Source organism: Ambystoma mexicanum, chromosome 1p (genome assembly GCF_040938575.1).
Source record: "Ambystoma mexicanum isolate Mex_15411 chromosome 1p, UKY_AmexF1_1, whole genome shotgun sequence".
NCBI classification, from domain to species: domain Eukaryota; kingdom Metazoa; phylum Chordata; class Amphibia; order Caudata; family Ambystomatidae; genus Ambystoma; species Ambystoma mexicanum.
In genome coordinates this window covers 1267214911-1267240608 of record NC_090921.1, presented here as the reverse complement: position 1 = coordinate 1267240608, position 25698 = coordinate 1267214911, and the positions used below count along the sequence as shown (strand labels likewise).

General features: G+C 46.1%; 1 protein-coding gene across 3 annotated transcripts in view; it reads left to right on the top strand.

The window, feature by feature from the left end:
* The window catches only part of LOC138452785 (E3 SUMO-protein ligase ZBED1-like), a 657632-nt gene extending 649729 nt beyond the window's left edge, over positions 1–7903 (top strand). For all 3 annotated transcript variants that reach the window (XM_069605131.1, XM_069605127.1, XM_069605129.1), the window contains one exon: positions 4364–7903. In XM_069605131.1, coding sequence (XP_069461232.1) covers positions 4364–6414 — 2051 coding nt within the window. In that variant the 3' untranslated portion in view covers positions 6415–7903. The remainder of the gene's footprint in view (positions 1–4363) is intronic.
* Positions 7904–25698: the final 17795 nt, after the last annotated feature.

Below are 25698 nucleotides of genomic sequence, written 5' to 3'. Positions count from 1 at the left end.
GCTACGCCACCTTCCAAACAGTGACGTTGCGCTTCAGGTACCCTCCCATGCTTCCCCAGTACGGGGGGGGCGCATTACCAACTTCACCCACGCATGGGAGGGAATCACCTCGGACAGATGGATACTGTCCACATTATCGGCGGCTACTGCATCAAATTACTCAAGCGCCCCCACGACCACCCTCCACGACAAAAGTACACTCTCAGGAACACCAGCGGATCCTCCTCGAGGAGATTGCCACTCTGCTGTTAAAGGACGCCATAGAGGTCGTCCCGGCACATCAGGTAAACAGGGGTATTTATTCAACTTACTTCCTTGTGCCAAAGAAAGATCTCACAATGCGCCCAGTATTAGATTTACGCCCTGCAAACAAGTATGTCAATCCACAAAAGTTCTGCATGACTACACTACAAGAGGTAATCCCCCTACTAAGAAAGGGGGATTACATGGGAACACTGGATATGAAAGATGCCTATTTTCATATTTCAATGTTCCCAGAGCACAGAAGATACTTGCGTTTTAAGATGGTGAACCAGCACTACCGCGCTACCAATTCAAGGTGTTGCCCTTTGGAATAGCCTCGGCTCCAAGGGTGTTCATCAAGGTACTGGCGGTGGTGGCAGCGCACCTGCGCTGGGAGGCAATCCCAGTGTGTACCCTTACCTAGACGACTGGCTCATTACAGGGGAGTTCCCCCCTCCCCCCTAATTTGCAGACAAAACATCCAAGGAACCATCAACTTCCTCTTTCAATTGGGTTTCTCCATCAACGAGAAAGTCAAGCTTGTGCCAAACACCTCCAAACAGTTCCTAGGAGTTGTCCCAGTTACTCAAGAGGGGTTGACCTTTCCGTCAGAGGAAAGAATTCGAAATTTGTTGATGCTAATTCCTCTATATCAAGCCGGTCGCCAAATAAAGGTGCGCAAAGCTATGCGTTTGCTAGGCATGATGGCGTCTTGCATTTACTTGGTTCCCCAGACCCGCCTGCGCATGCTACCCATGCAGGAGTGGTTGGCGAAACAGTGGTCTCGGGCAAGTGGTCAGTGGGACGATCTAGTGGTCGTTTCGCCAACACTAGTACAGAATTTTCGCTGGTGGGCGAGAGAGAATCTAAAGAAAGGAACACCCTTCTACGACCCAGAGGTTCAGGCCATCGTCACAACAGACGCCTCGTTAACAGGGTGGGGAGCTCACTACCTTCACAACACAACTCGGGGTCTCTGGCCTCGCAAGGTCGCTCAGAACCATTTCAATCTGCTGGAACTTCTAGCAGTATTCAGAGCGCTTCGGGCATTCAAACCCCTCTTATCGAACCAGTCAGTGCAGATCCTTACAGACAGCACAACTGCCATGTTTTACATAAACAAGCAGGGGGGCACTCGTTCTCTAAATCTGTCCAAGCTTGCCCAACAAATTTGAAAATGGGCACTCAAACGGAAGATTTACCTGTCAGCCCAACATGTTCCAGGGGAACTCAACTCACTAGCAGACTCTCTGAGCAAAGATCCCCTTCCAGAGGAACACGAATGACGGCTACACGAAGACGTCGTAGAACACCTCTTCTCTCAGTGGGGTTTCCCCACAATAGACCTATTCGCCACAAGCGAAAACAGTCAATGCCCAGACTTCGCGTCCTGGTTCCCTCACCCAGGCTCCATGGGGAACTCCCTATGGATGAACTGATCAGGGATATTTGCCTACGCTTTTCCACCGACCTCTAATGAGGAAGGTGGTCAACAAAATACACAATGAACCGATGCCGCTTATCCTAGTTGCTCCGATGTGGGCGAGACAACAATGGTATCCACATCTGCACAAACTGGAGATGTGCGATCCCATCAAACTCCCGTGCCAGTACAACCTACTCACCCAGCATGAGGGGCTAACAGTGCACCCAAACTCGCACTCAATGAACTTGGCAGCATGGCTCCTGAGGTCATAGGGTTCGGACATCTCAATCTACCACAGAGATGTATGGATATCTTGAAAGAATCAAGAAAACCAAACACTAGGCACTGTTCATTTGACAAATGGAGAACATTCGTAATTTGGTGCCAGACTAAACAAATCAGCACTATAGAATGTACTCCATCACACATTCTAATTTATATGCTCCATTTGCTAGATGCAGGGTTAGTACTTAACTCCCTAAAGGTCCACCTGGCGGCTTTGTCAGCCTACACGACCTCTCACAATAAGGTCTCATGGTGGAAAGTATCAGTCATCAAAGCTTTTATGGAAGGAGTAAAGAGACTCCACCCTCCAATTTCTAACCCGCTGCCAGGGTGGGACCTCAATGTAGTACTAGCTAAGCTCATGGGACCCCCTTTCGAGCCTATGCACAAGTCTACTCTCAAACACCTGACTTATAAAACTGCTTTCTTAGTGGCTATCACTTCCATAAGAAGAGTCAGTGAAATTCAAGCTTTGTCAGTGCAGGATCTTTTCTTTGTTGTACACAAAGACAAGCTGGTTTTACGAACTCACCCTAGGTTCTCCCCTATATCCATTTCCAAATTTCATGTAAACCAGTCAATTGAGCTACCAGCTTTCTTCCAGGAACCCAAAGCTCAGCTGAGGTAAAACTCCACACACTAGATGTGAGAAGAGCGGTCCTCTACTACGTAGACAAGACCAGACCGCTAAGAAAAACAGATCAACTGTTTATCTCCATAGCGCCAGGCAAAGAATGTGACTGCATCTCTAAGAATGCCATCTCTAAGTGGATAGTCAGATGTATCCAACTGTGCTATTCCCTATCAGATAAGACACTGCCTTTCACGCCCAGGGCGTACTCCACAAGAGGTACTGGAGCCACTCTGGCTTTCATTGCAAATGTCCCTTTAGACAGTATTTGAAAGGCAGCTACATGGAGCTCTATACATACTTTCACTTGACACCCATTCCAAGACAGATACACAAGTGGGACAAGCAGTTCTAAGACATTTATTCGCTCATGAACCTTCTCACATCCCACCTCCTCCTCCTCCCACTGCTCACTAATCTATGCACAGCATTAGATTCACATGCAACCTGCCCTCCCTCCCCTCGGAGAGAAGGCGCATGGATGCTTATGAGCTTGTCTATCATATCTGCTTGGATACAACTGTACTCGCGCTACACCTCATGCTATCTCATGTCAGAAAAATACAATCTGAGGGACCTACACGCGTGAGGGATCATGGGTACAGGCGAAGTCACACCAGGGATAGTATTACTGGCACGCCCTATTTGAGTTTCGAAAACAACTGTAATACTCTGCAGCTTCCACTAGATGTCGGCCTATGCACAGCATTTGAATGTAAGCATATACAAGCATCAGAAATACGATTACGGTGAGTAATGTATGCCATATGACTGGCACAACTTTTTCTTTATGCAGCTACAGGCTTCCGAGTCCTGTACTGGAATCGGGTCCTTCCCTTACAGAATAGTCATCCCTAAAACCTCACTTGTGCCATCAGTGCCATCCCCTTCAATAATGGCCACACAACAAACCTCCCCCTCAGAAGTGTTCAAAGCAGACTCAGCATGTCCACTCCTGTTTGCAATCATGTGAGACTCCCACATCTTCACCTTTTGTCTGGGCACAGGGTCTCACACAGTATATAGTCCCCTGCTCTGCTAAGGTGGCTGTCTCAGCGGATTCTGGATTAGTAAGTATGTATGGGTAATAATTCTTCTGTAGAAACTATTGGGGTGCCCCTAGCCTACCATCATTCATTACTGTGTTTCGCACACAACTCGGGGTATCCATTGTTAACATTCTTTACTTCCTGGAACTGCTCCTGGTCCACATTTCTTACGAAAAGACTGCAGCCACTTAACCTCTTGATTCTTCAGTGTGAGGGCCATTTTAGATCTCCTTATCTGGGACTAGCTGGTTGCTAAGCACTGAAAAGATGTTACAATCTGTGGAAAATGCATGACGTTTGAACTATTATCTGTTAAAGAAGTATTTTGAAGCCCTTAAACCAAGACTTTCTGCCAGATCCTTTAGAAGTCATAATTTACAGCACAAAAGCTGACCGATGATGGGAAGCATTAGAATGAACCTGCTTTCGTCCTGTGCTGCATAACCTCATCTCTTGGGAAGGGCAGGTGCATTTGAAAGCTTCTAAGGAAGATACCAATACTTAAGAAGCTGCGTGATAGGGTTGTCTTTTTTACATTATGGGACTACATATCATGCTCTGGAGCTTTCCCCACTGTACAGTGTTTGGTTCATCCCCAGATTCTTAAGTCTGGTTAAAAGCTATATAACTGGAATGTATATACATGCACCTTTGTGTATAATCCCTGTATCTATAACTATTTGATTTGTGTGCCTGCATTATTGTTAATGATTTTTTATTTCGTTTTAGGAGAACATTTCAAATATGAATTTGGAGAGAAAGAGCTGCTGATGAAGCTTTTCCAGGACCTGCACCTGAAAACCTTGGAGACCTTGCCAAACCATGTAACATCCCGTAGTCCGTATATCTGCAGCGATATGGTCTCTTCCCTGATGCAATCTCACAAGTCAACCTACCCAATTGGAAACCTGGGTCACTCCTCTTCAGGGTTTCAACTTCTGGAAGGCTCACAGAATCTGGTCAGCTTGGGTAGAGCTCAAAGCAGATACTGGACCTTTTTTGGTTTTCAAGGTGATACGTACGGCCGTATTATCGACAAAACTAAGATCATTTGCAAGCTATGTGGTGTCCGTCTCTCTTACAGTGGAAATACCACTAACCTGAGACAGCACCTAATATACAAACACAGGCGAGAGTACAATGAGCTGGTTGGCACTCAGGGAGCTGTCGTGGATCCCCAGAAGAGTGTGGAAACACTTCCTTCCCGGGATTTGGCGGCGAGGGCTGTAGCAACTCCTACCATTGGAAGGACCACTCGAGCAGTGGCTGATTTCATTGTCCGGGACCTGATGCCAGTGGAAGTTATTGAAGGGGAAGGCTTTAACCAGATGCTTGGTATTTTGGACCCCAGCTATAAAATTCCAGCTGCCTCCTTTCTGGCCCACACGATCCTGCAAGACATGCAGCTTCAGGCCAAGGCTAAGGTGGTAGAATTGGTAAAAGTCCAACAACAGTGCTCTGTAAGCCTGGATCTTTGGAAACACAGCAGCACTGTTTCCTACCTTACATTAACTGTGCACTATGTGGACGAAGCATTCGATTCAAGGAACAAAGTTTTGTCTAGTAGAGCAGTGTCAGATGAGCTCTCTGTAGAAAGCTTGAAGAAGGTCCTACTGGACATTACAGATGAATGGCTAATACGAGAGTGCACATCCTATGCGGTAGGCCTCAACAACCCCACTGTGAGGCTTGCTACTTCCAAGCTGGGGTGGAAATCGCTTCCCTGCGTTGGGCAAGTGTTAAAGGGATGCATCGAAGCAGTACTCCAGCATCCTACTATTCAAGGCACACTGGACAAATGTCGGAGACTGGTGACCACAGTTTTCTCTTTATCTCCACAGAGTGAGGACCTGGCCACTCGAGAGCCAGTTTTGAAGGTGCACCTGAAAATGTTTCTTCGAGATGGGTTCAAGTGGTACAGTATCTACAGCCTGCTGCAGGGTATGGTTGATCACTCGAAATTCCTCATGGACCTGAGTGAGTCACTCAGTGAGAAGGACGTTTCACTGCAGCATGACAATTGGTCAGTTCTCCAAGATGTAGTTGATATCCTGAAACCATTAGCAATTGCTACCTCTACCTTCACCAAAGATTATTTTGCAGGACTATCCCTGGTAAAACCTGTGATTACAAGCCTCCTCTATAAGCATTTAGCACCCAATGACTGGGATTCTGAGTTTTCAAGACATATTAAGTCAGCCATCCATGAGGACCTGAGCTTCCGGTATTCAGACATTGAGGTCAACCAGGTGCTCAACCTGGCCTGTGCCTTGGATCCCCGTTTCCGTGGCTTGGACTTCCTCAGTCAACCTGACCGAGTGGAGACTCTGCACTTGCTGAAACTAGAAGCATCGCGCTTAGCCAAGACCCATTCCCCAGATAATGTTAGCAGTAGCCCAGAACCTGTAAGTCAAGGGCCGCCTGCCAAGAAGGTGAAGCAGGACTCTGGAATTGAGTTCCTCTTGGGAGACCTCTGCAATGTACGTAATTCTGCTTCCAATTCTATAAACCAGCAGGCAGAACAGGAGATCAGCAGCTTTCAGACTAGTGAGGCGTCTTCACTGTGCCAGGATCCACTGCAATGGTGGAAGATGCATCATACCCAGTATCCATTGTTGGCTCGAGCGGCTCGTAAATTTCTGGCCATACCTGCCACCTCTGTACCTACAAGCTGGCTCTTTACAGAGACTGGTGTAGCAGTTTACAAGAAGCGATCAGCACTTACACCGGAGCATGTGGACATGTTGATTTTTCTAAATGGTAATCGTTCTATTCTCTGAAGCAAAGCTCACTGGGCCTTCACATTTGTGCCTCTCGTTTCCTGTTGTTGGTGCCTGAATGGAGTGCTTTGTCTGAGCTAGGCATAACGAGAGATCATGCTTCAAATCCTGTGGCCTCTGGGGAAGTAGCACTCCTCCATTAGGACCCCAGCTCTATGCACTTCCCCTACATGCCATATAGCTCAGGCCAAGGGAGGGGCAGCTTGTTGTTTAAGACCTGTTTTTTCGGGCCATTAACGTCCAGTTCCGTGCTAGTGACTGCAAGAACAGACCATTGCCAATCTCCTTTCCTCTACTTCGGCATTAAAGCACATTGGCTGGGGCATCTTTTGTTTGGCCCCATGGTGTCACTTCGTATGATTGATTTCTGATCCCTCTTAGCGGAACGTCTGATTGGTTGTTGGTGCTTTGTGCTTTTGTAAGCCTTCTTTTCCCATTTGTATTTGCCAGAGTCTAATTTTGTGTGCCTATATTTTGTGATGTTACCGTAGGTTTGTGCATACATTAACACAGTAGAGTGAGCACACTTAAAAGTGGATGCAGGAGGTAATATGTCTACTTCCCTTTTTTCTCTTTCTCCATCTCTTACTCTCCTCTGTGGAGTGCCTGTATAGGAGCATATTTTTGCACTTATCAAAGGAATTGAATGCACCCTTCTTGTCTGATGAAAAATGTGAATACCTTTGCATGTCTGAAAAGAGAATAGTTGCACTGGACTCCCATGTTTTGTGGAAAATGCCAGTATGTATAGAATGAATAAGTCTCTGGCCCATTTGTAAGGAGTGACTGGAAAGGTGTGGATGCGTTGAATGTCTGAGAATCTGGAGCAGAATACATGTGGGCATGCTGAATGAGGGAGTGGAGAGAAACTCATATCTGTTTGAGAGATTGTAGGTTACTGCCGAGGAAAGTGGTTGGGCCCCACCAATAGTAAGGACTTTACCAAAGAAATTCTTAGTATTGCTTTGCAAACACATTTACGTCTCTATTAGAAAAACAAGAAGGTGCTAGAATAAGTGCAATAGATTACATGTTCTTGTTTCACTGCGTAGAATGGGAAAGTGGACACATTGGCAGATTTGCCAAGTCCGAGCTTTCCACTTATCAAAAACTTGATATGACTGACCTCCTTATGGCATAACCAAAAACTGCAATAACAGTTCAAACGTTTTGTAAAGGCAACCTGATAAAAAGAAAAAACTGCTCATGCAGTGCCGTGGCCCAACCCTGGCTGCCAATTGTTTCCTAATGATCCACAGAACACTGTCAAACTTGCATACATCATTTGGTTCCTTCATGTTGTTTGAGCCTTTGAAACCTTAAAAGATTGGTGCACCACCAGTAGCCAGCTGTTTATTTATTTGCTGTTAAAGAACAGATTGCACATTGCCTCTGAGATGTTTTAGGTTTTGATGGGTTTGTGTTTTTTTTTCTACAGTGCTAAGTACCTATGAGCTGGGTAATATATTTTTTAATATTATTGTTCTAATTTATTTTGTCTTTGTTCTGTTTTAGATTCCCCTTTTCTGACTCAAGCATGTGTTACTCCAAAATGAGCTCTTTTCTCCCATTCACCTGCTTAAAATATGCACTTCAGCAGAGCTCTATGGTTTCAGAATTTTAGGTTCTGCTGAATTACATGTTCGAAAATGCCCTGCACCATCTTTATTGGCTCCATTCATTCTTTACCAGTGTGGAACGAAGACTGTTTTAGAGAAGTTCTCTTAAGTTAGTATATTTTCTTTTCTATCGGTTTCATATTTGTTCATTTTAGTTTTGATTTTTTCATGTATTTTATTGTCTGCCTTATGTGCTTTACTTTACTGCTCTTTTACAAAAAAAAGACCTTAACATTCTTCATAGTCTATAAGCTTGTGTTACATTAATGTCTTTCTTGCTGGATCTACAACTGACCCAGATTCAAATCCTGTTTTGTTAGGTGGGAAAGGGTTTGGAAGATGTAATTTTCTGATTGGTGCAATGACTCTTGAGGCTGTCATGGAAAGGGAAACGAATCCAGTGGCACTTGAAGAAGAATCAAAAGCGAATGCAGCCACACAACAAAATACCCATATCAAGGTGGTACCTAGGGTCCAGTTACCTCTTCTCTTGAGCATGGATCCTTGTTGGTCTGCTGCAAAATGCAATGGGAATGGCTTCAACCCATTCAATGTAGGGGCCCTCTTCCACCCTTAAACTTGTACTTGACATTGTGTGGGCCCCTCTGAGAATCTTGATGAACCACCTTCTTGCTGCATTTTGATTCTGCTTTTATCTGCACGCTGAGCTCTGTCAATGTTTTGTTAGGTATTCCTGATGTTATAAATGTTTTTTGGTATTTCCTGTTTCTCTAAGCAGGAACATCGCATCTTGCAATCACAGAAGCAAATGAAACTGCCTTAGCAGTGCTCCCACCATCTGGCAAGGCAGCATGAACATGAACAGTGCCATAGAAATAGACAGCATACCTGTGGGATTCTGTATTTGTGGTGTAGTCTCTGCTAGCACTGAGACCCAAAGAGATCCAGTTTTGGCACCCAGGGAGAGGTGCTGGTCAATCAGGTTGAGAACGCATGTGGAATCTGCCAGTAACCGCCCACATTCTTTCTGAGTCTTCTGTGCCTCTCCCCCGGGTCCGCCATTTTTTCCTAGCCGGTCCCCTGGTTGATTTTTCCCCCCACCACGAACAACCCCCTTGCATAGTCCTTCACTTCACTCAGGCCTAACTTAGGCTGACGGGCCCTTAGAAGCCCTATCTACCCCTGAACGCATGTGTTATTCTTTTTACTTTAATTTATAATGAACAAGCTTTTTCAATTTTAGGTATAAAGGTGTGATGGAAGTGATTTCCAAAATCCTGAATTCTGTCCTGAGTGCGAATGATAATGCCTTCTACAGATTTGGCCCGTCTACTATGAATGTCCGAACAGTGTTCAGTTGTTTAAAGACAGGCATTTCCATGTTGGCTTGTAGCACCAAGCATAGTTGGCATGCAGGAATAAATGGGATGTTTATTTAGCTTGTTTTAGGTTCAGCAATTTTGGGCTGTGAGTAAGTCGGGGAAAGATTGTGGCAACTTTGATTTTGATCGGGTGGCCAACCTTCAACTATTGGAGTTTGACGGCACGCACTAGCGATGTCTATGGACTTTGTGCATTCTGTAACTGCATTGCCTACTGCTGTGTTGCAGATCTTTAGCATTTTTTTTTTTCTGCAGTGGCTTCATGGATTACTGCGAGTTTTAGTCCAATATTGTTACATTGGTGTTTTCGGTCATTTACAATGTACCTTTCAGGAGCAGAGTTGAAGCATATGCTTTATTTTATCAAGTGTACTGCATTGTCACTGATCAAGCTGAGCCGGTTTATATTCACGCATTTCTGTGGTCAGGGAGGTGTGGCTGGGTAAGCTGCAAATGCAGCTACGCCAAACCTCTTTGTCAAAGTTGCAATACAACTACTGTGAAATCTATCCATCATTTTTGAAAATGTTGATAATTAGGCTCCCATTTGGGATTTGCTTGTTTAAGTCAAAACAGTGCCCCTTAATTTATTTTAAACAAATATCCTCAACCAAGACAACTCCGGGTGTGTTACTGCTCTCTAATCTTTGCAAAGGACATGAATCCAAAGAGGATAGAACAGTGCCATCAGACAAGATGCATAAGCTTCACACTCCTCACCCATATTGGGGATGTTACTTTTTGCTAGAACAGTTGCTAAATGAACCAGAATATCTGCTGTGACGCCAAATATGGGATCCATCTGGGACAGATTTCTCTATTTAGTCACTAGTCTAAATTAATTTTTGTAATTTGGTATTCTGTGGTCTTGCAGGACAATGGGCTGTTCATTGGTTATTTATCGGAGGAGAATACTTTTGCCTGAGAATCTACTGTTAACGATCATTTTCTGCTGTCTAACAAGACTGAGGTGGTTGCCCTGTGTGCTGACTGCACCCTAGTAGACAATACGACAGTGCGTTCCTTGTGAAAATACTATACACAATGCTTAATCTTGAATTGCAGTTCAACATCGTATTTATGGTAGTCTCATCCTCTTCAGCATTCAATGGGAAAATGTTGGCCAATGCATATTTTTCTGCTGTAAACATAGAAAACCAGGCTAGAGTAATTTATTTTATTTTTTTTACGTACTAGTGCAGTGTGAAGTCCTCTGGCAACTCAAGGTAGTTTTTCTGGCTTAAAAAAGGCACAGAAAGTAGCAAGATGTCCTTTACCTTTATGTCTGGGTTACTGGGGCTTTATCTTATGGGTTAACCTCCATATTTCTAGAACATTCAATATGAGTGCTGAATCGCCTGGAATTTTTCAATTTCATTGAACACAACCTTTCAAGGGACAATGTTTGACACGTGTGTCCTGTCAGAATGCAGTTCTAAGTCCTTCGCATACAAAATATTTATTTTCAAAGTGGGCCAAGACATTTCAGACTGGACTACTTTCCTAGTTATACTCTGTTGCAAGTCGAAATCGGGAGACGGACAAGATGACCTGTTTGATAACTGATCTATTTATTCAGACTCCCCTCCTTTCCTGTCTGTCTTTGCCTTAGCCCAAAGAGAGAAAATATGTCAAAAGGTTCACACCAGTATGTCCACTGACATAAGATTTGTCCGTTGTCCAGAACCTAACTTTTCCCTGATGGTTATCCCTACCACTAATGCAGGAAAAAAAGAATAATCAAAGAAAGAAAGACATGGCTTCTTGTCCCAAGGACTGAATGGTGATTGGTTTCCGACCCCCTTTCCTGTCTTTGCTTCAGAGAGGGCTCCATTCGCCCAATGTCCAGTCAACTCGTCTCTTTCACCTCCTCAGCACTGGATAAAGAGTTCTCTTCAGTTTTGGTGTCTTTTCCCTCTCTTGGGTTTTCCTGTCTTAACTTTGTATACTTGATACCAGTTCAAAGTATTTGATTATTTTGGTAAATCCAATTCCTGGTTGCCTCCAGGGTTTTATACTGGAAACGTTCCCAGAATGTCTTTCCCACTCTTGGCGGTGGTTACTTCTTGCTGTGCCTTGGATCTTCCCCCCATACATTGGGTTTTCTATTTCTGTGGGCCTACTCAGACCTGAGTCTCTCTTGTCCCGGATTGGGCTTGTTGATTGCTTATCCCTCCTTTTGGTCGCTTGGGTTTTACTGTTTCAGGGGAGTCTTGCCCCTTTTAGGTCCGTTTTCTCTTCATCCCCACTCTGGGTCTTTTCTTCAACTCGCCTCGGTTTTTTTTGAACTCACCCCTTCTTGGGGTCATTTCTCTCTCACCCCCTCGTGAGATCTTTATCCTCTCTGACCCCCTCGTGGGGTCTGCATCTCAGCCCACCACTGGGTGATTTGGCTTTCACCCTAGTTAGGTTTTGTCTTTCACCCCCCCCCCCCCAACCCCTTCAGGCTCTGTTTCTCACCCCGCTTTGGGGTGCTTTCGCTTTCACCCTTTCTTGAGGTCTTCGTCTGGTCGTCTTCTTGTGCATTCATTGGAGCGGCTGCTCCCTCCTCGCAGGTGTCTAGCGGGTTCTCTATCGCAACTCCTCTCATCCCGGACACTCCGACATTCCCCATTGGACTGCCTGTGTGAGATCTGCTTTTCGCTTGCAGCTCGTCGTCTGAGAACTCCAAAGCTTCGACCTCAGTCACAAACACCATGTCATGTGTGTTCTCTCAGTATTGGGCCATGATTCTGTATCTGTGGTTGCCTTGTAGAACTCACCAAAAAATTACAAAAGTTCTCAAAATGGAGTGTACGACGGTGCAAGAAATAAGTTTTATTCAGGGCCCCAGATGCAGCTGGGACAGCAAATTCAAACAGATCGCAGAACAGAACTGCATGAAAAGGCGCTGTCAAAGAAATGCCCCTAAGGTTAGAACGTTTATACAATGCAAGTATTTCATTATTTGTAAGCGTGCAACATGAAAAAATCTCCTCACACACATTTGATTGGACTTTGCACAACCCATATAGAAAAGCATACATTGCAATCAATGATTGGTTTCACAGACATTCCCAAACTGCCCTCATTTACTCCATCTGACATCACAATCCACCCCCAATTCCCACAGCACAAAGTTAAATCATTGAAACATTTGAGGCGACCAGCGGAACTTTATTCAACTGCCTTTGCCGCCTCATCCTAATTCAAATGAGAATGGGCCTGCACCATGACACTATCAAAGCCTTGAATCATGGACATTTTAACATAAAATTGTTGCTTATCGGGTACACTGTAACCTGTTTCCCAGGAACAATATCCTGTGGGGCAATTTGAAACCACAGTTTATTTCTTCGACTCCATTAGAAAATTGTATTTCGAATTATAAAATGGTCATGCATTACTTTTTTGTTGGCGAAACCTGTGAGCTCTAATCTGTGACCTCGAAAAATAACAACCACTTTGTACTTCTCTCATCGCTGGCCTGGCCTGGGATTGCAGACTCTGCACTAAATCACTAGACACAGCGGCCTTTGTCGTGCACGAAAATGCTAGCAAACCTTTAAAGTAAAGCAGGCTTTTAAGGCCTATTTAACGTCTTTTGTTCTACCTCTAAGTTTGATTTTACTTACCTGTGTTCCTGTATATATGGGTTCGTTTTTATTAAGGATTTTATTTCACAGATATCAGAAAGAGCCACCTCCCCTTTTACAGTGTTACTCTCGCACCTGTTAAGTGCGTTCCTTCATACCGTGTTGAACTTACATTTTTATTACACTTCTTGGAAAAGCTGTTCCGTCGGGTTCTGCAGGCCTCTCTCTCCTGCCAACAACATGGATGGGCTCTTCCTTTTTACTGTAGCGAGGAGGATGGCTTATGACTGCTTCTCGAGGTTTTCTTCCGTACGGTACCTACAGAGGGTCCGAAACCACACCACTCTTAGATACATGCCTTGAGAACCCATTATACATTGGTCAATCCCTACATAGCCAAACACTGAATGGGATTCTGGAGACAAGGGAAGATGGAACTTATTCCTCTATAGTGATTGCCTGTTCTCTAAGGAGTGGTCACCCCCATTAGGACCCTGCTTGCCCTGTCCCTAGAGTCGTTAAGCTTGGCAGTCCCAAAGGAGGTGATTCCCCCCTTGAGGGGGAGAAGATGAATTCCCTGGATGCGACAGCTTGATCTATAAGTGTCGCCTTCATGAATTCCTGAGAAATGAATGGCTTCATGTCTCGAGGTTGTCAGAAAAACCTGCGTTGTACTTATATGTACAGGTATTTGTTCCTTCAAATTAATGGATTTTCAATACTCTTTGGTCTAAGAATTGGACCACAGAAATAAGAAACGAATTTGAAGAGTTAGATGTTCCTCATTTCTGCACCCATATGTCGTCTGATACCATTAAACTGCTTCCACTGCTGCTCACTAAATAAAAAACTTGAATTCAATAAATAGCAGTCATCTCTTTGTGGTTGAGGTTTCCTTCTTGCTTTTCTCCTGTGTATTACAGTGACATTTCTGTGCCAACAGACATTCCTTGTCTGGTGCCTTTCTACTTGTCTGGTGCATTTCTCACCCAGTCCCTTGGACTAACCCCCCACCCCCCTCGTGTTGGGATCACCTGCTTCTAGTTTATCCCCAGCGACATCACATTGTCTGTGTCGGGATTACATATATCCTTACTGATTCGCTCCCTCAATTTCATGTTCCTGTTCTCTTTAAGTGTGGGTTCTGTGCAATCTTCGTTTGTTAGATTTCACGCCCTAGAGTGGTCAACTAGAGTGTCCTTTCATAAAGGAAAGGTAGTGCCACATGGCATTGAGCCTTGGGGCCTCCTATTTTCAGGTTGTTTCCTTGCCAAAATAATTTTCACTACCTGCTCCTTCATCTTGTGTGACTTTGGGACCAGAAAAAAGAATCCAAGTCGTTCAGCTGCCTTTCCAGTAAAGTGCTTATTGACTTCAAATGGTGGTTGAAGTAGAATAACTTGCTGCCACTTGAGGTGCTCGTTCTCTGCTCATTCAGAGATGTAACGTCCTAGCCAAGATGAGTATCAAAAAGAGGCCCATTAGAGCCCACAACCTGTGGTTGGAAATTGTTGCATGTTAACATTCTGTATTTATGCTGTTCTTTTATTCTTGGAGTCATTTTCTTTCATCAGTTCAGGGCACAAGGGCCTGTCATGGTTGGAGACACAAGTCACTCCAGATTTGGTCAGGACCTGGGAGGAATTCTCCCTGAAGTGTTGGTGCACAGATCTTCTTGGGGCTTTCCCGCAAACATAAACAAGATATTACTGACCGTGTGCCTCATCAGGACCTTGGTGGTATCCCAGCGGTAACTGCGCCGGGATACCACCAGCGCTACTGCAACTCGGTCCCGCGCAATTTGCGCTGAATCCCGAATTGCAGTGGCGCTGTAATTCCCCATTTATTTAGTTTCCATAGGTCTTTGGGGTTTTTCGGCACTGTAATAGCCCCGAAAATGGGCGAAAAGTTGGAGATTTACCTCCAGTCATACTAGTCTATCCAGTAATACCTTTGTGGAATATCCTCTTTATATGAAATGCTCAGTCTTGCTTGGTTCTTTGATCTGTAGACTGACTTACTCTGCTTCTCATCCTCTACTATACTCCTCGCCTTAGTCTCGGCAAAGAAAAGGCAAATTTAGTCTCTTCACAGGCTTGACTCCGGGTCCTGGCTCCATTTCCACACACTCTGTTTTCGCCTGCCTTAGACGAGTCACAACAGTTTCATATCTGGAGACCTTGCCTTTCCCTCCTACCCTCTACTCTCCAATGTGCACTTCTCACGACCTGTCGTGCCTCACCTCCTAGATTCCTTCCTGCCAGACCTTCACCTCCTTTCTGCTGTTCCTCTCTTCCTTCTCTCCACCTTCCTCCTCTTCCACTTCGTTTATGCTTGTCTTAACCTGGCGTATCAATTTTTTTCCATGCTCCCCAAATCCTACCTCCAAATATTTCACCCATTCTCCTTATTGCTCTGTATTCCTTCTTTCCTAATGTCTCCTCTATCGTGCTTCTGAATATCCTCCATGTCTTTCACAGCATCCCTCTTAGCACTTCATTCATATTTTCCCTTGATGTCCCCTCCAACCTCATCTATACCCCTCCCTCTCATTTTTTAGCTCGCCCTCAACCGTCCTTTCAGCTTCTGATGTTCCTCCTCACCACCTCCCTCACTTCCTGTTCTACCTCCAAACGCCCACCTTCCTATCAGCAAGCCTGTGGTATCTATAGTGGTGTAGCTCTGTAGATGAAGTAGAACCAAAGCCTCTTGGCGCATGGCTGCCAACAAACACTGTTTGCATGAAAAAAGCAGAATGCACAATCTTATCTTTATTTGCTGGACTTGTCAACCCCTTCCTCCTTGATGGCCCCAGTGCTCTTGATATGATATGGCATTTATAACGCGCCTATACACAAGTGTTTCAAGGTGCGACGAGGCGGGGGCGGGAACAAAGGGAGCCAGACAACGATCCTACTAAGCCAGGTGTCATTCAGATCGCACAAGTGCAAGGGTAGAGGGGAGGGGAAAAGTGCAAGGGGGAAAGGGAGAGGGGAAGTGCAGTATATGGTTAGTAGAATAGCAAAAAATAAATAATACGGGCCAGCTGGTGGCAAGTGCAAGGTAAGTGTAGACAAGTGCTGGGAAGGGGAGCTGTAGGGATACAGAGACAGTCCCACAGTGCAGGGGTTGCCAGGGAGGCAGTGCAGGGGAGAGTGGCTGGGCCAAGGACCGAGTTCGGTGGATGGCCCAGTAGCAGATTCAGTGCAGTTTCAGTAATTTTAGCAGGGGAGAGGGGGAGAGAAAGCGGAGGCAAAGAGGAAGGTTTTGAGGTGCTTCCGGAACCGGAGATGGTTCGCCTCAAGTTTCAGGGAGGCAGGAAGGCTGTTCCAGAGGGAGGCCTCTGCTGCGGAGAGAGATCTACCCCCAACTCGTTGCTTGGAGAAGCGGCTGACCCTGAGGCATTTGGAGGCGGATGAGCGGAGAGTTCGAGAAGGAAGATACTTTGGAAGGGAGAGTTGAAGGTATTTTGGCCCCAGAAGGCCTTGTGGACAATGCAGAGGGTTTTGAACTTAATCCTCGCAGCCACTGGTAGCCAGTGTAGCGATTTCAGTCCTGGAGAGATACGGTCCCTGGGCTTGAGGCCAAGGACAAGTCTCGCAGTCCTGTTCTGGATGAGTTGTAAAGGGCGGAGAGTAGATGCAGGCCGATTTAGATAGAGGCTGTTACAGTAGTCCAGCTTCGAGAGAACCAGGGCTCTAGAGACAGTGAGCTTCTGGGGGAAGGAGAGGAAAGGAAGGATACCTCTGAGGAGGTGTAGCTGGTAGTGTGACTTCTTAGAGACGTCAGATATGTGAGGAGAGAAGGAGAGTGTGGAGTCGAAGATGACCGCAAGGTTTTTTGCCTTGCAGGTAGGAGCAGGAAGAGGGCCAAGAGATGCTGGTCAGAGAGCTGCAGGGAAGGAGGGAGTGGGTGTGCCGATGAGCAAAATCTCAGTCTTACTGGCATTAAGGCAGAGGTCATGGGCGGCACACCATTCCTGGATAGCAGAAAGACAGTCCGAGATGAGGGAAGGAGAAGAGGAGGCTGAGGGTAGCCTGAAAATGAGCTGGTTGTCATCCGCATAGCACTGAAAATTGGGGCAGAGAGCGGCGATGCGGTGGGCAAGAAGTGCCAGGTACTGGTTAAACAGCCAGGGAGAGAGGTTAGATCCCTGGGGGACACCACAGGTAGAGAAAAAGATGTCGGAGAGGAAGGACCCCAGTTGGACCTGGGAGGGTTGATTGGAGAGGAAAGAGGTCAGCCACGCCAGAGCCTGACCAGTGATACCCAGGTTATCACGGAGTCGGTTGAGCAGGGTGGTATGATTGACAGTATCAAAGGCAGAAGAGAGATCAAGTAAAATGAGAACACATGGAGTATTAGAGTCAAGGTTCGAGAGCAGGTCCTCACGGATGTTCAGGAGAGCAGTTTCCGTGCTTCTGGCAGCTCTGAAGCCAGACTGATGGTCGTGAAGACTACCAACAGATTCAGCATGGAGATTAAGCTGGGAGATGGCCAGCTTCTCCAGGAGCTTGCCCAGGAAGGAAGTGATAGAGATTGGGCGATAGTTAGCCAGGCAAGAGTTAGTGACAAGCATGCAAAAACACCTTACAGAGATGGGGTTGCCTAACTTGCTGTAGGGAACAACTTTTGGGAATGTTTATACGCAGGGTATGTTTGACGTTTAGATGTATTTCCCCAACTTGGAGTTCCTCTTAAAGGGAAAGGGACATTTTCCTTTGCTAGGTGACAAGCCTCTGCCAATAGACTGTGGCACAGTGGTGGTAGGCCAGGGGATCCTTGCAATACCAGCCTGTGCCCTGCATAGCGGGTGGCAGCACCAGGCCCCTGTGGTCATGGTATTTCCCACTTTCACTGAATTACACTTTCGCCAAGTTTTTTGTTGCGTTTATTGGCACCTTTTTACCTCCGACATGCAGATGGTAAGTTAGAACAATGTATATAGACGGGGGGTGTAGGGGAGCACAAGGTGGTGGGGGGCAAAGGTTGTGCCCCTCCCTTCCCTGCCATTTTGCAGTAAAAATGATAAGATAGGTACAAAAAGCCTCAGAGAAAATTAAATTTGCTTAGAAAAAAGTCCCACTCTTTTTTTTTTTTAAACATGTTTATTTTTGGTCGACACATAGGAGAATCCTACATTACAGGTTATTAACTCATCATCAATTGTCCAGCCCATTAGTCCCTTTACTTTAGGCTAATCCCCCTCCCCTTAACCCTCAGTCTAGATCCAGCTCTCGCTCCCCCGCCCACCGCACCATGTCCGTGCACTCGGCCGCTAGAGCGTTTGCCACCGAGCGTGGCTTGTATGTTAGGGCTGGATAACTCCTGTCGTAGTCTATTAATGGAGCCCAAATGTTCGTGAAGCGGTGAAGGAGACCCCTGCTTGCCGCCGTAATTTTCTGTGCTATGAATATGTCCCATATTTTCAGCCACCATAGGATCATCAGGGGGCCTTCTGGAGATTTCCACGTTCGGGCCACCGTGATTTTAGCGGCTAGCAGCAAGTGAGTTAGGAGGGCAGCCACTCTGCTAGACCTTGGGTATATGCCAGAGATCGGGGCTCCTAGTAGGATTGGTTCTGGCTCCAGGGGTAATGTTATCTTCGTTACGTCCTCAATGGCCAGGATGCATTGAGACCAGAAGTTTGCGACCACAGGGCATGACCATATGATCCCGGATGGCCACATTGGCGCCAACATCGGGGATCTAAGGCTTGGTTAATGAAGTGCAGTCGGAGCGGCGTATAGTACCATCTTAGAAGTAGTTTATGGGCGCACTCTCGGTTAGCGATACAATAGGAGGAGGACCAAATGTCTATCCACGTCTGGTCGTCTATTGAGTGTCCCAGGTCCGCTTCCCATTGGGCCATATATGTTGTCCTGACCGCTAGGGCGCTTGTCTGCAACAGTTTGTAGAACGTTGAGATTCGTCCTCGGTGTGGGGGATCTGCAATTGTCAGCTCTGTGGGGTCCAGGTCTCGTGTGGCTGCAGTGCGAGTAGATGGATGGGAGCACCAATGTCTCAGTTGAGCATATGAAAATCTATCCGTTTCCCGTAAGCTAAAGGAGCTCTTGCATTGATCAAAGGTGAGTGGTGTATCCCCCTCATAGAGCTGACCCAAAGTGCTAAGGCCTCCTGCAATCCAGTTCTCAAAGTTTGCGGGGTGGGCTCCCGGCGAGACTGTCGGGTTATGAAACACTGGGGCTGCTGGGCTCATGTCTCGGGGGGATACCCCTGTGCTTGCGAGTCCATTCCCATGCTTTCAGGGTATGCTTGGTGGAGGATTGCATGGTCGGCCATGTTCTCTGTGCGGCCGGGGGCAGATGCAGAAGGAAACGGAGAGGGAGGGGTAAGCGGGACTGCTCAATCTCTGCCCATCGGGGTCGGTTCGAGCTAATAGTCCAAGCTTGAGTGCGGGCTAATTGTGCCGCTATCTGATACTTCTGGAGATCTGGGACCCCTAGGCCTCCTAAGTTGGAATTAGTTAGCATCGTTCTCAGTGGGATCCTTGCTTTTTTCCCCCTCCAAATGAACCGCAAAATCTTCCTCTGGAGGCGCTGAAGCGGGGGCCGGGGAATCATAATTGGGAGGGCTGAGCAAGCATAGAGAAGTCGTGGGAGGAGGTTCATTTTACATGCCGTTATGCGGCCTAGCAGCGATATCTCCTGCGGGAGCCAGCGCTCTAGGTCCTCCTCTAGGGTCTTGAATAACGGCTGAAAGTTCGTCCGATAAGTGTCTTCCGGGCGGGCTGGAATCCGGACACCCAAATAGGGTATAGCCACTTCCGACAGTTGGATCGAACTGAGGGTTCTGAAGGATGTTTTATCATGCGGGTCCATTCGCACCCCTAGGGCTGCTGATTTCGTAAAGTTTATGGCAAATCCCGACACCTTGCCAAAAGCGTGAATTTCTGCCAAGGAGGACCTCAACGATTGGGCGGTGTCCATTATGGTTAGCATTACGTCGTCCGCGTATAACGCTATCTTATGTTGGGAGGGGCCTATTTGGGGGCCTTTGATTCTGGGGTTAAGGCGGATTCGTTGGGCCAGGGGTTCCATGAACAAAGCGAACAGCCAGGGGGATAGGGGACATCCTTGCCTGGTTCCACATGATAGGGGTATCGGGTTAGATAGAAGCCCATTGACTCGCAGCAAAGTTTTCGGAGATTGATAGTTCGCTAGGATATATTTCTGGAAAGTGGGACCAAAGTGAAAGGACTCCAGGGTGAGCCGGAGGAACGACCAGTCCACCTTATCGAAGGCCTTGGCCGCATCCAAGGCCAGGACTGCCAATTTTCGTGAGTCTCGCTGTGTAATTTCAATTAAGTTCAGGACTCTGCGTATGTTATCTTTACCACCTATGTATATGGGACCATAACTGCATAGTTGACTCAGTGTTGCCTGCTACCTAGCACATAGCTATATTATCTAACTCAATTGCCCTTATACATGCGTCCATAACAAAACAATTGTTTAACTTGATACCAATAACTGAACACCCAGGACACAACCGGATTTGAAGCTTTGTACTTCCCTGCATACCTTATCCATTACAGGTCTGTGTCATAGTGCTTTGCTCATAACATCTGCATGAAGGGATTGACCCATCTTGCACCTGCTTATCTACTGCATAGCTCCATCATGTGCCTGCATACATAGCTTTTAGGAAGATTGAATCAGTGTGCCTTCACATTAACTGCAGACTTATTACTGCCCCCTCTATACCCAATACATAACGAGTTTACTTTTAAGTTGTGCCTATGTACCAAACACATTTATTATTGTTAAAAAATCGCAGGGAAAGCAGTGCATTTTTGGCACAAAGACTCTTACAGAATTTGCCATTGATAACAGAGCGAAGCTCATGAGTCCTTTAAAAATGGGTGAGGCAATGTGTCTCGGCATAGAGCGGGATGACAGGAACGGGATGGTTGAGAAAGTGCTGAATTACAGATGAAGGGGTGATGGATGTGCTGTAGGTTTGTCCTTCAAGGGTATTGAGCGTGAAAAACAGGGTGAGGCAGTAGCATAGAGTGTTAGGAAACGGGTTCTTCAGAAAGGTGAGCTTTGAGGTTGGCTTTAAATAGTGGTAGAGTTGGAATAGTATTATAGTATGTTTGTTTGGGAAGTAGAGCGCCTCAGTCTTTGTGGAGTTAAGCATGAGCAGAAAGGGAGACGCCATCCAATATTTGATAGTGGAGAGACAGTTTGAAATTGTTGGCAACAGCTCATCAGATAAGGAGTGAAAGGAGAAGATGATTTGAGTGTCGTCAGCGAAGAGTTGATAGGGGAAGGTGTCAGAGGAGATCAGGGCACCAAGAGCTGAAGTATAGAGAGTGACGAGAAGCGGACCAAGGACAGACAGTTTGGGACTCCCAACAGTAAGGGGGCTGAGTGTGGAGTTAAGACTGTTCCAGGACACCTGAAAGTGTTCGGGGGCAAGATATGAAGCAAGCCAAGCAATGGTCTTATCTCTGATGTCAAGTTAAGATAATGTAGAGGGAAGGTCAGAATGGTCAACAGTATCAAAGGCAACAGAGATGTCGAAAATAATAAGAATAAATTAAAGGTTTGCATGGCGAGCGGAAGAGATGAAGTTGCTGACATTGAGGAGAGATGTCTTGGTAGAATGCAGAGGTTGGAGGTCGGATTGAATAGGGTCCCGAGGTTGTGGGAATCAAGGAACTCAGTAAGTTGATTAAATACTACTCACTCTAAGATTTTGGAATAGTGTGGTAGAAGTGAGACGTGGCGAAAGTTGGCAGGACAGTTAGGATCTAGACCAGGTTTCTTAAGGAGAGGGATTACAGTAGCTGTTTTATAGTATGAGGGAAAGTGGCATTGTCAAGTGAGGAGTTAAAGAGGGAAGTGAGATGTGGAGCAACACTGGGAGCTGTGTGCTTCACAATTTGCAGGGATGGTGGGCGCACAGGAAGGATTAGCCTTGAGGAGTAAGGCCAAACATCTCATCAGGGTTGGTGGCGGTGAAGGAAGACATAGCAGTGAAAGTGAAGGGTAGGAGTGATGGAGAAAGGTGAGCAGGAGGAGGGGATAGAAGGTAATCAGAAAGGGTATTGTGAATGGTAGACATTTTAGATGCAAAGTAGAGAGCAAGATTATTTGCAGAAGGTGTGGAGGGAGACAGAGGTGAATCCTTTGTATTCCATTCACCTTCAGACCTTAACTCCTTGTCGTGGCCCCATAATAACACCATTGCTCATGGTATTAGTCTAAAACCCCTATGCATAACTGGTGGATTCCCTAAATTTGCGTAAACAAGCGGCACCAAGCTAAATCAACACACCAATTAATCCTCCAATCTGTCATACCTATTCCTATCTCAACGAAACTAGCTCCTCACAAATAGAGTATCAGATGCAAACAATTCCTCATAAATCCTGTAGTCTTTATAACCATAGCCACATAGACTGCTACACTGAAGCAGTCATTTACATAACCGGACTCTTGATAAATCATCTCATCTGTATACCCTAAAGGCTAATTAGTCTATAGTACTGCTAGAACAGTTCCATAATCTTCCAGCTAACCAACATCATAGAGGGATTAGGGAATTCTAAAATGAACCATCCACAAATGCAGGCCCAGACAAAAGCAAAAGGTAAATATCACTCCCTCCCATCTCTCCCCACCATATCAAACCCTCTGCCCGACTCTTAACAACTGCAGGTGAACTGGTTAACAAGATGCCTAGAAAACACAAATATAGCAGAATCAGAAAGGAGGAAAAAAAAAAAAAGAGACTAAGAAGCAGGACTCCCTAGCCATTCTGATTAGTCATCCCAAGACTCTACAGCATGGGTCTGCAACCTTTGGCTCCCCAGATGTTTTGGACTTCATCTCCTCTGATCCCTTACCATTGACTTTGCTGGCTTGGGCTGTTTGAATCGTTAGTCCGTGACATCTGGAGAGCCCAAGGTTTCAAATCCTGCTCTATAGGCTTACCATTTTTATGACTGCTTTTATGATGCCTCCAGAAGCACCAATCTGAATCACATTACTATGATCAAACATTGATCGAAGAGACAGGACTCGCCAACACCCCTGCCTCCATCTACCCAGACAGCCATCCAACCAACTATAAGACCAGACCCACAAGAAACTATGCTGGTTAGTCCATTCATCACTACACTCCCTGCACCATCAACCACAACCATGCAGCAGGAACTTCTAGATATGCCATACCCAAAGAAAAGTTTGCTAAGCCTCTGAATCTGAAAGCCTTAACGTGGAGCCCTAGGAAACTAACAAAAGTAACCTTGAACAACCCAATGTCTCTCGTCTAAGCAGATAAACCCACCCAAAAAAGACGGGCACAAGATTCCTCCTGATCAATGCACGATCTGTCTCCAAACACCCCTCGGACATGTTTTAGCTTCTCTCTGAAGACCAGTTAGACTTACTCTTCATCACAGAAACTTGGCTCAACAATGATCAGTAGCTAGTTATACACAAGAGTATCCCATCCGGCTTCAAGAATGTCTATACTCATCACAATAATCGGAGATTAGGTGGCATAGCTCTGGTGCACAGTGGCTCCTTCATAGTCTCAACACACTCATACCAGACTGTAAATCGACCTGATCCTTCGAATGGATTGTGTCCTCCCACGTATTCCTCATCTTGTGATAATTCGTTATCTCCAGCTTCGCTGCTTCGGAAAACATTTTTCTCGGCAGAGGGCGCTGTGCTCGAGGTCGTGGCGTGGATTGTCCCTCGACGTACTCCGTACTCTGTCGACGTCACCGATGGTATAAATAGCTCGAGCCGCGCCCGTTGCTTCAGTTCCGTTTTTCCGATCGCTTCGCTATCGAGAATGGCGCGCTTCTATTTTCTGTGAAGAAAATGTCATCTTCGACACCCAGGACTGGGTTCAAGAAGTGTGCAGATTGTGGATCTAAGATGTCGTTCACCGATCCCCACCGGATTTGTCTCTGGTGACTCGGTTCCAGTCACCGAACCGACGACTGCGGGTCCTGCCAATCTATGACTGAAAAAGCTCTTCGTGAGAGGAGAGGTAAACTGTCGGTGGGGAGGGAGACCTCAAAAAAGGTTTCGTCAAAAAGACACAAGAAAGCGACTGATTCTAAGGAATCGGATCACCATAGGCACTCGAAGAGATCTCGATCTAGAAGTAGATCAAGACACTTTTCGTCATCATCGAAAAAAATGAAGAAGAGACACAGATCCCCCTCATCATCATCATCTTCTTCAGAGTCGACCGAAGAAATTCGTTGTCTGACTAAATCGGATTCTCCAGTAAGTGGGAAGAATTCTGCAAAAAGATGATGGAGGTTTTCGAGAATGCGGCCCCGGCCCCCTCGAAAGACCCTTGAAAAAGCCATATCCCTAAAGTCGCTCAATTGGATGACAAAGGGAAGTCCAAGGCTACCATGGCAAAGACCGGTAGCGTCGAGGAATCCAAAAAACCTCGAGTCGACGTAAAACCGTTGAAGACTCTTCGAGAGTCGAGCACTTCTCCAGTGCCATACAAGAAACACAAGTCGTGGAAGACCTCGACAACTTCGTCGACGTCGATAATTTCGACTCCTAAGCAAAAAACATCCTCGACGCCATTATCAAAGTCAACTTCGAAGGATTTGCCAATTCCTTCGAAGCAGATGGAAGAGGAAGAAAGGAGATTCACTCCTTTGCCCAGGTCAGACTTTTTCAAATCTATGTCAGCAAACTATGAAGAGTCTGCTTCAGAAGAAGACGAGGTTACTCCTTTGGGAGTTACTTATGGTACAAGACAAGTTCCTGAGGAACTTATTGACCAGGAATCTAGAATGAGAGACCTGAGTGATACTCTACATTCTGCCAGTGGAGTTGACACATCCCCAGAATTAGAGTTCGCCAAACCTGATCCTGCAGAGCATGCAGATGCTGGGTACAAGGGTCTTATGACCAGGGTAGTTGAATATATGGGTTGGGCTAATACTTCACCCATTTTTTAACAAGATGACATGACGGATATAATCATCAAGGGACCTCAGAAAGATCCTGTTCTCCCTTTCCACAGAGCCCTCCAAAGGACTGTGGAGAAAAACTGGGAGAAGCCAGAAACTATTGCTGCTGCAGATAGCACTTTTCCAAGAAAATATAGACCGGCTGGAACGGATGCTGATATTTGAATAAACATCCGACTCCAGAGAGTTTAGTCATTCAGGCAGCATCTACTTCAAAACAAACTGCTTATCCAACTATCCCTCCAGCTAGAGAGGATAAAAAAATTGATGCCTGGGCACGTAAAGTTTTCACGTCAGGCAGTATGGCACTTAAGTCGGCAAATGTCACCTGTACCCTAGCCAGGTTTACCCATACCCTGAGGGACTGTATTTCGGCGGCGGCTGATCATATTCCGGAAGGCGAGGAAAGGGAAGGCTTCCTGAATATAGTCAAAGACGGGAAGGAGGCAATCGGAGAATGTCTCCAGTCTGGACTGGATACTGCTGATAGTATCAGCAGATCCATGGCTGTAAGCGTTGTGCTACGCAGATTTGCGTGGTTGAGGACTTCTCAACGTGCCCTTTGATGGCTCGAGGCTCTTTGGCAGAAAGGCTGATGAAAGCCTAGAAAAACTTCAGACCTCGAAAGCGGCAGCTAAATCACTTGGCTTCTTTTTTTTGCCAGCCTCTAAAACCCTATTCCGGCTCATCTTCCTGGAGGGGTCGTTCTTTTCGATACTACTCCTCTTCTGGTAGAGGAAGAGGACCAGCTTCTCAAA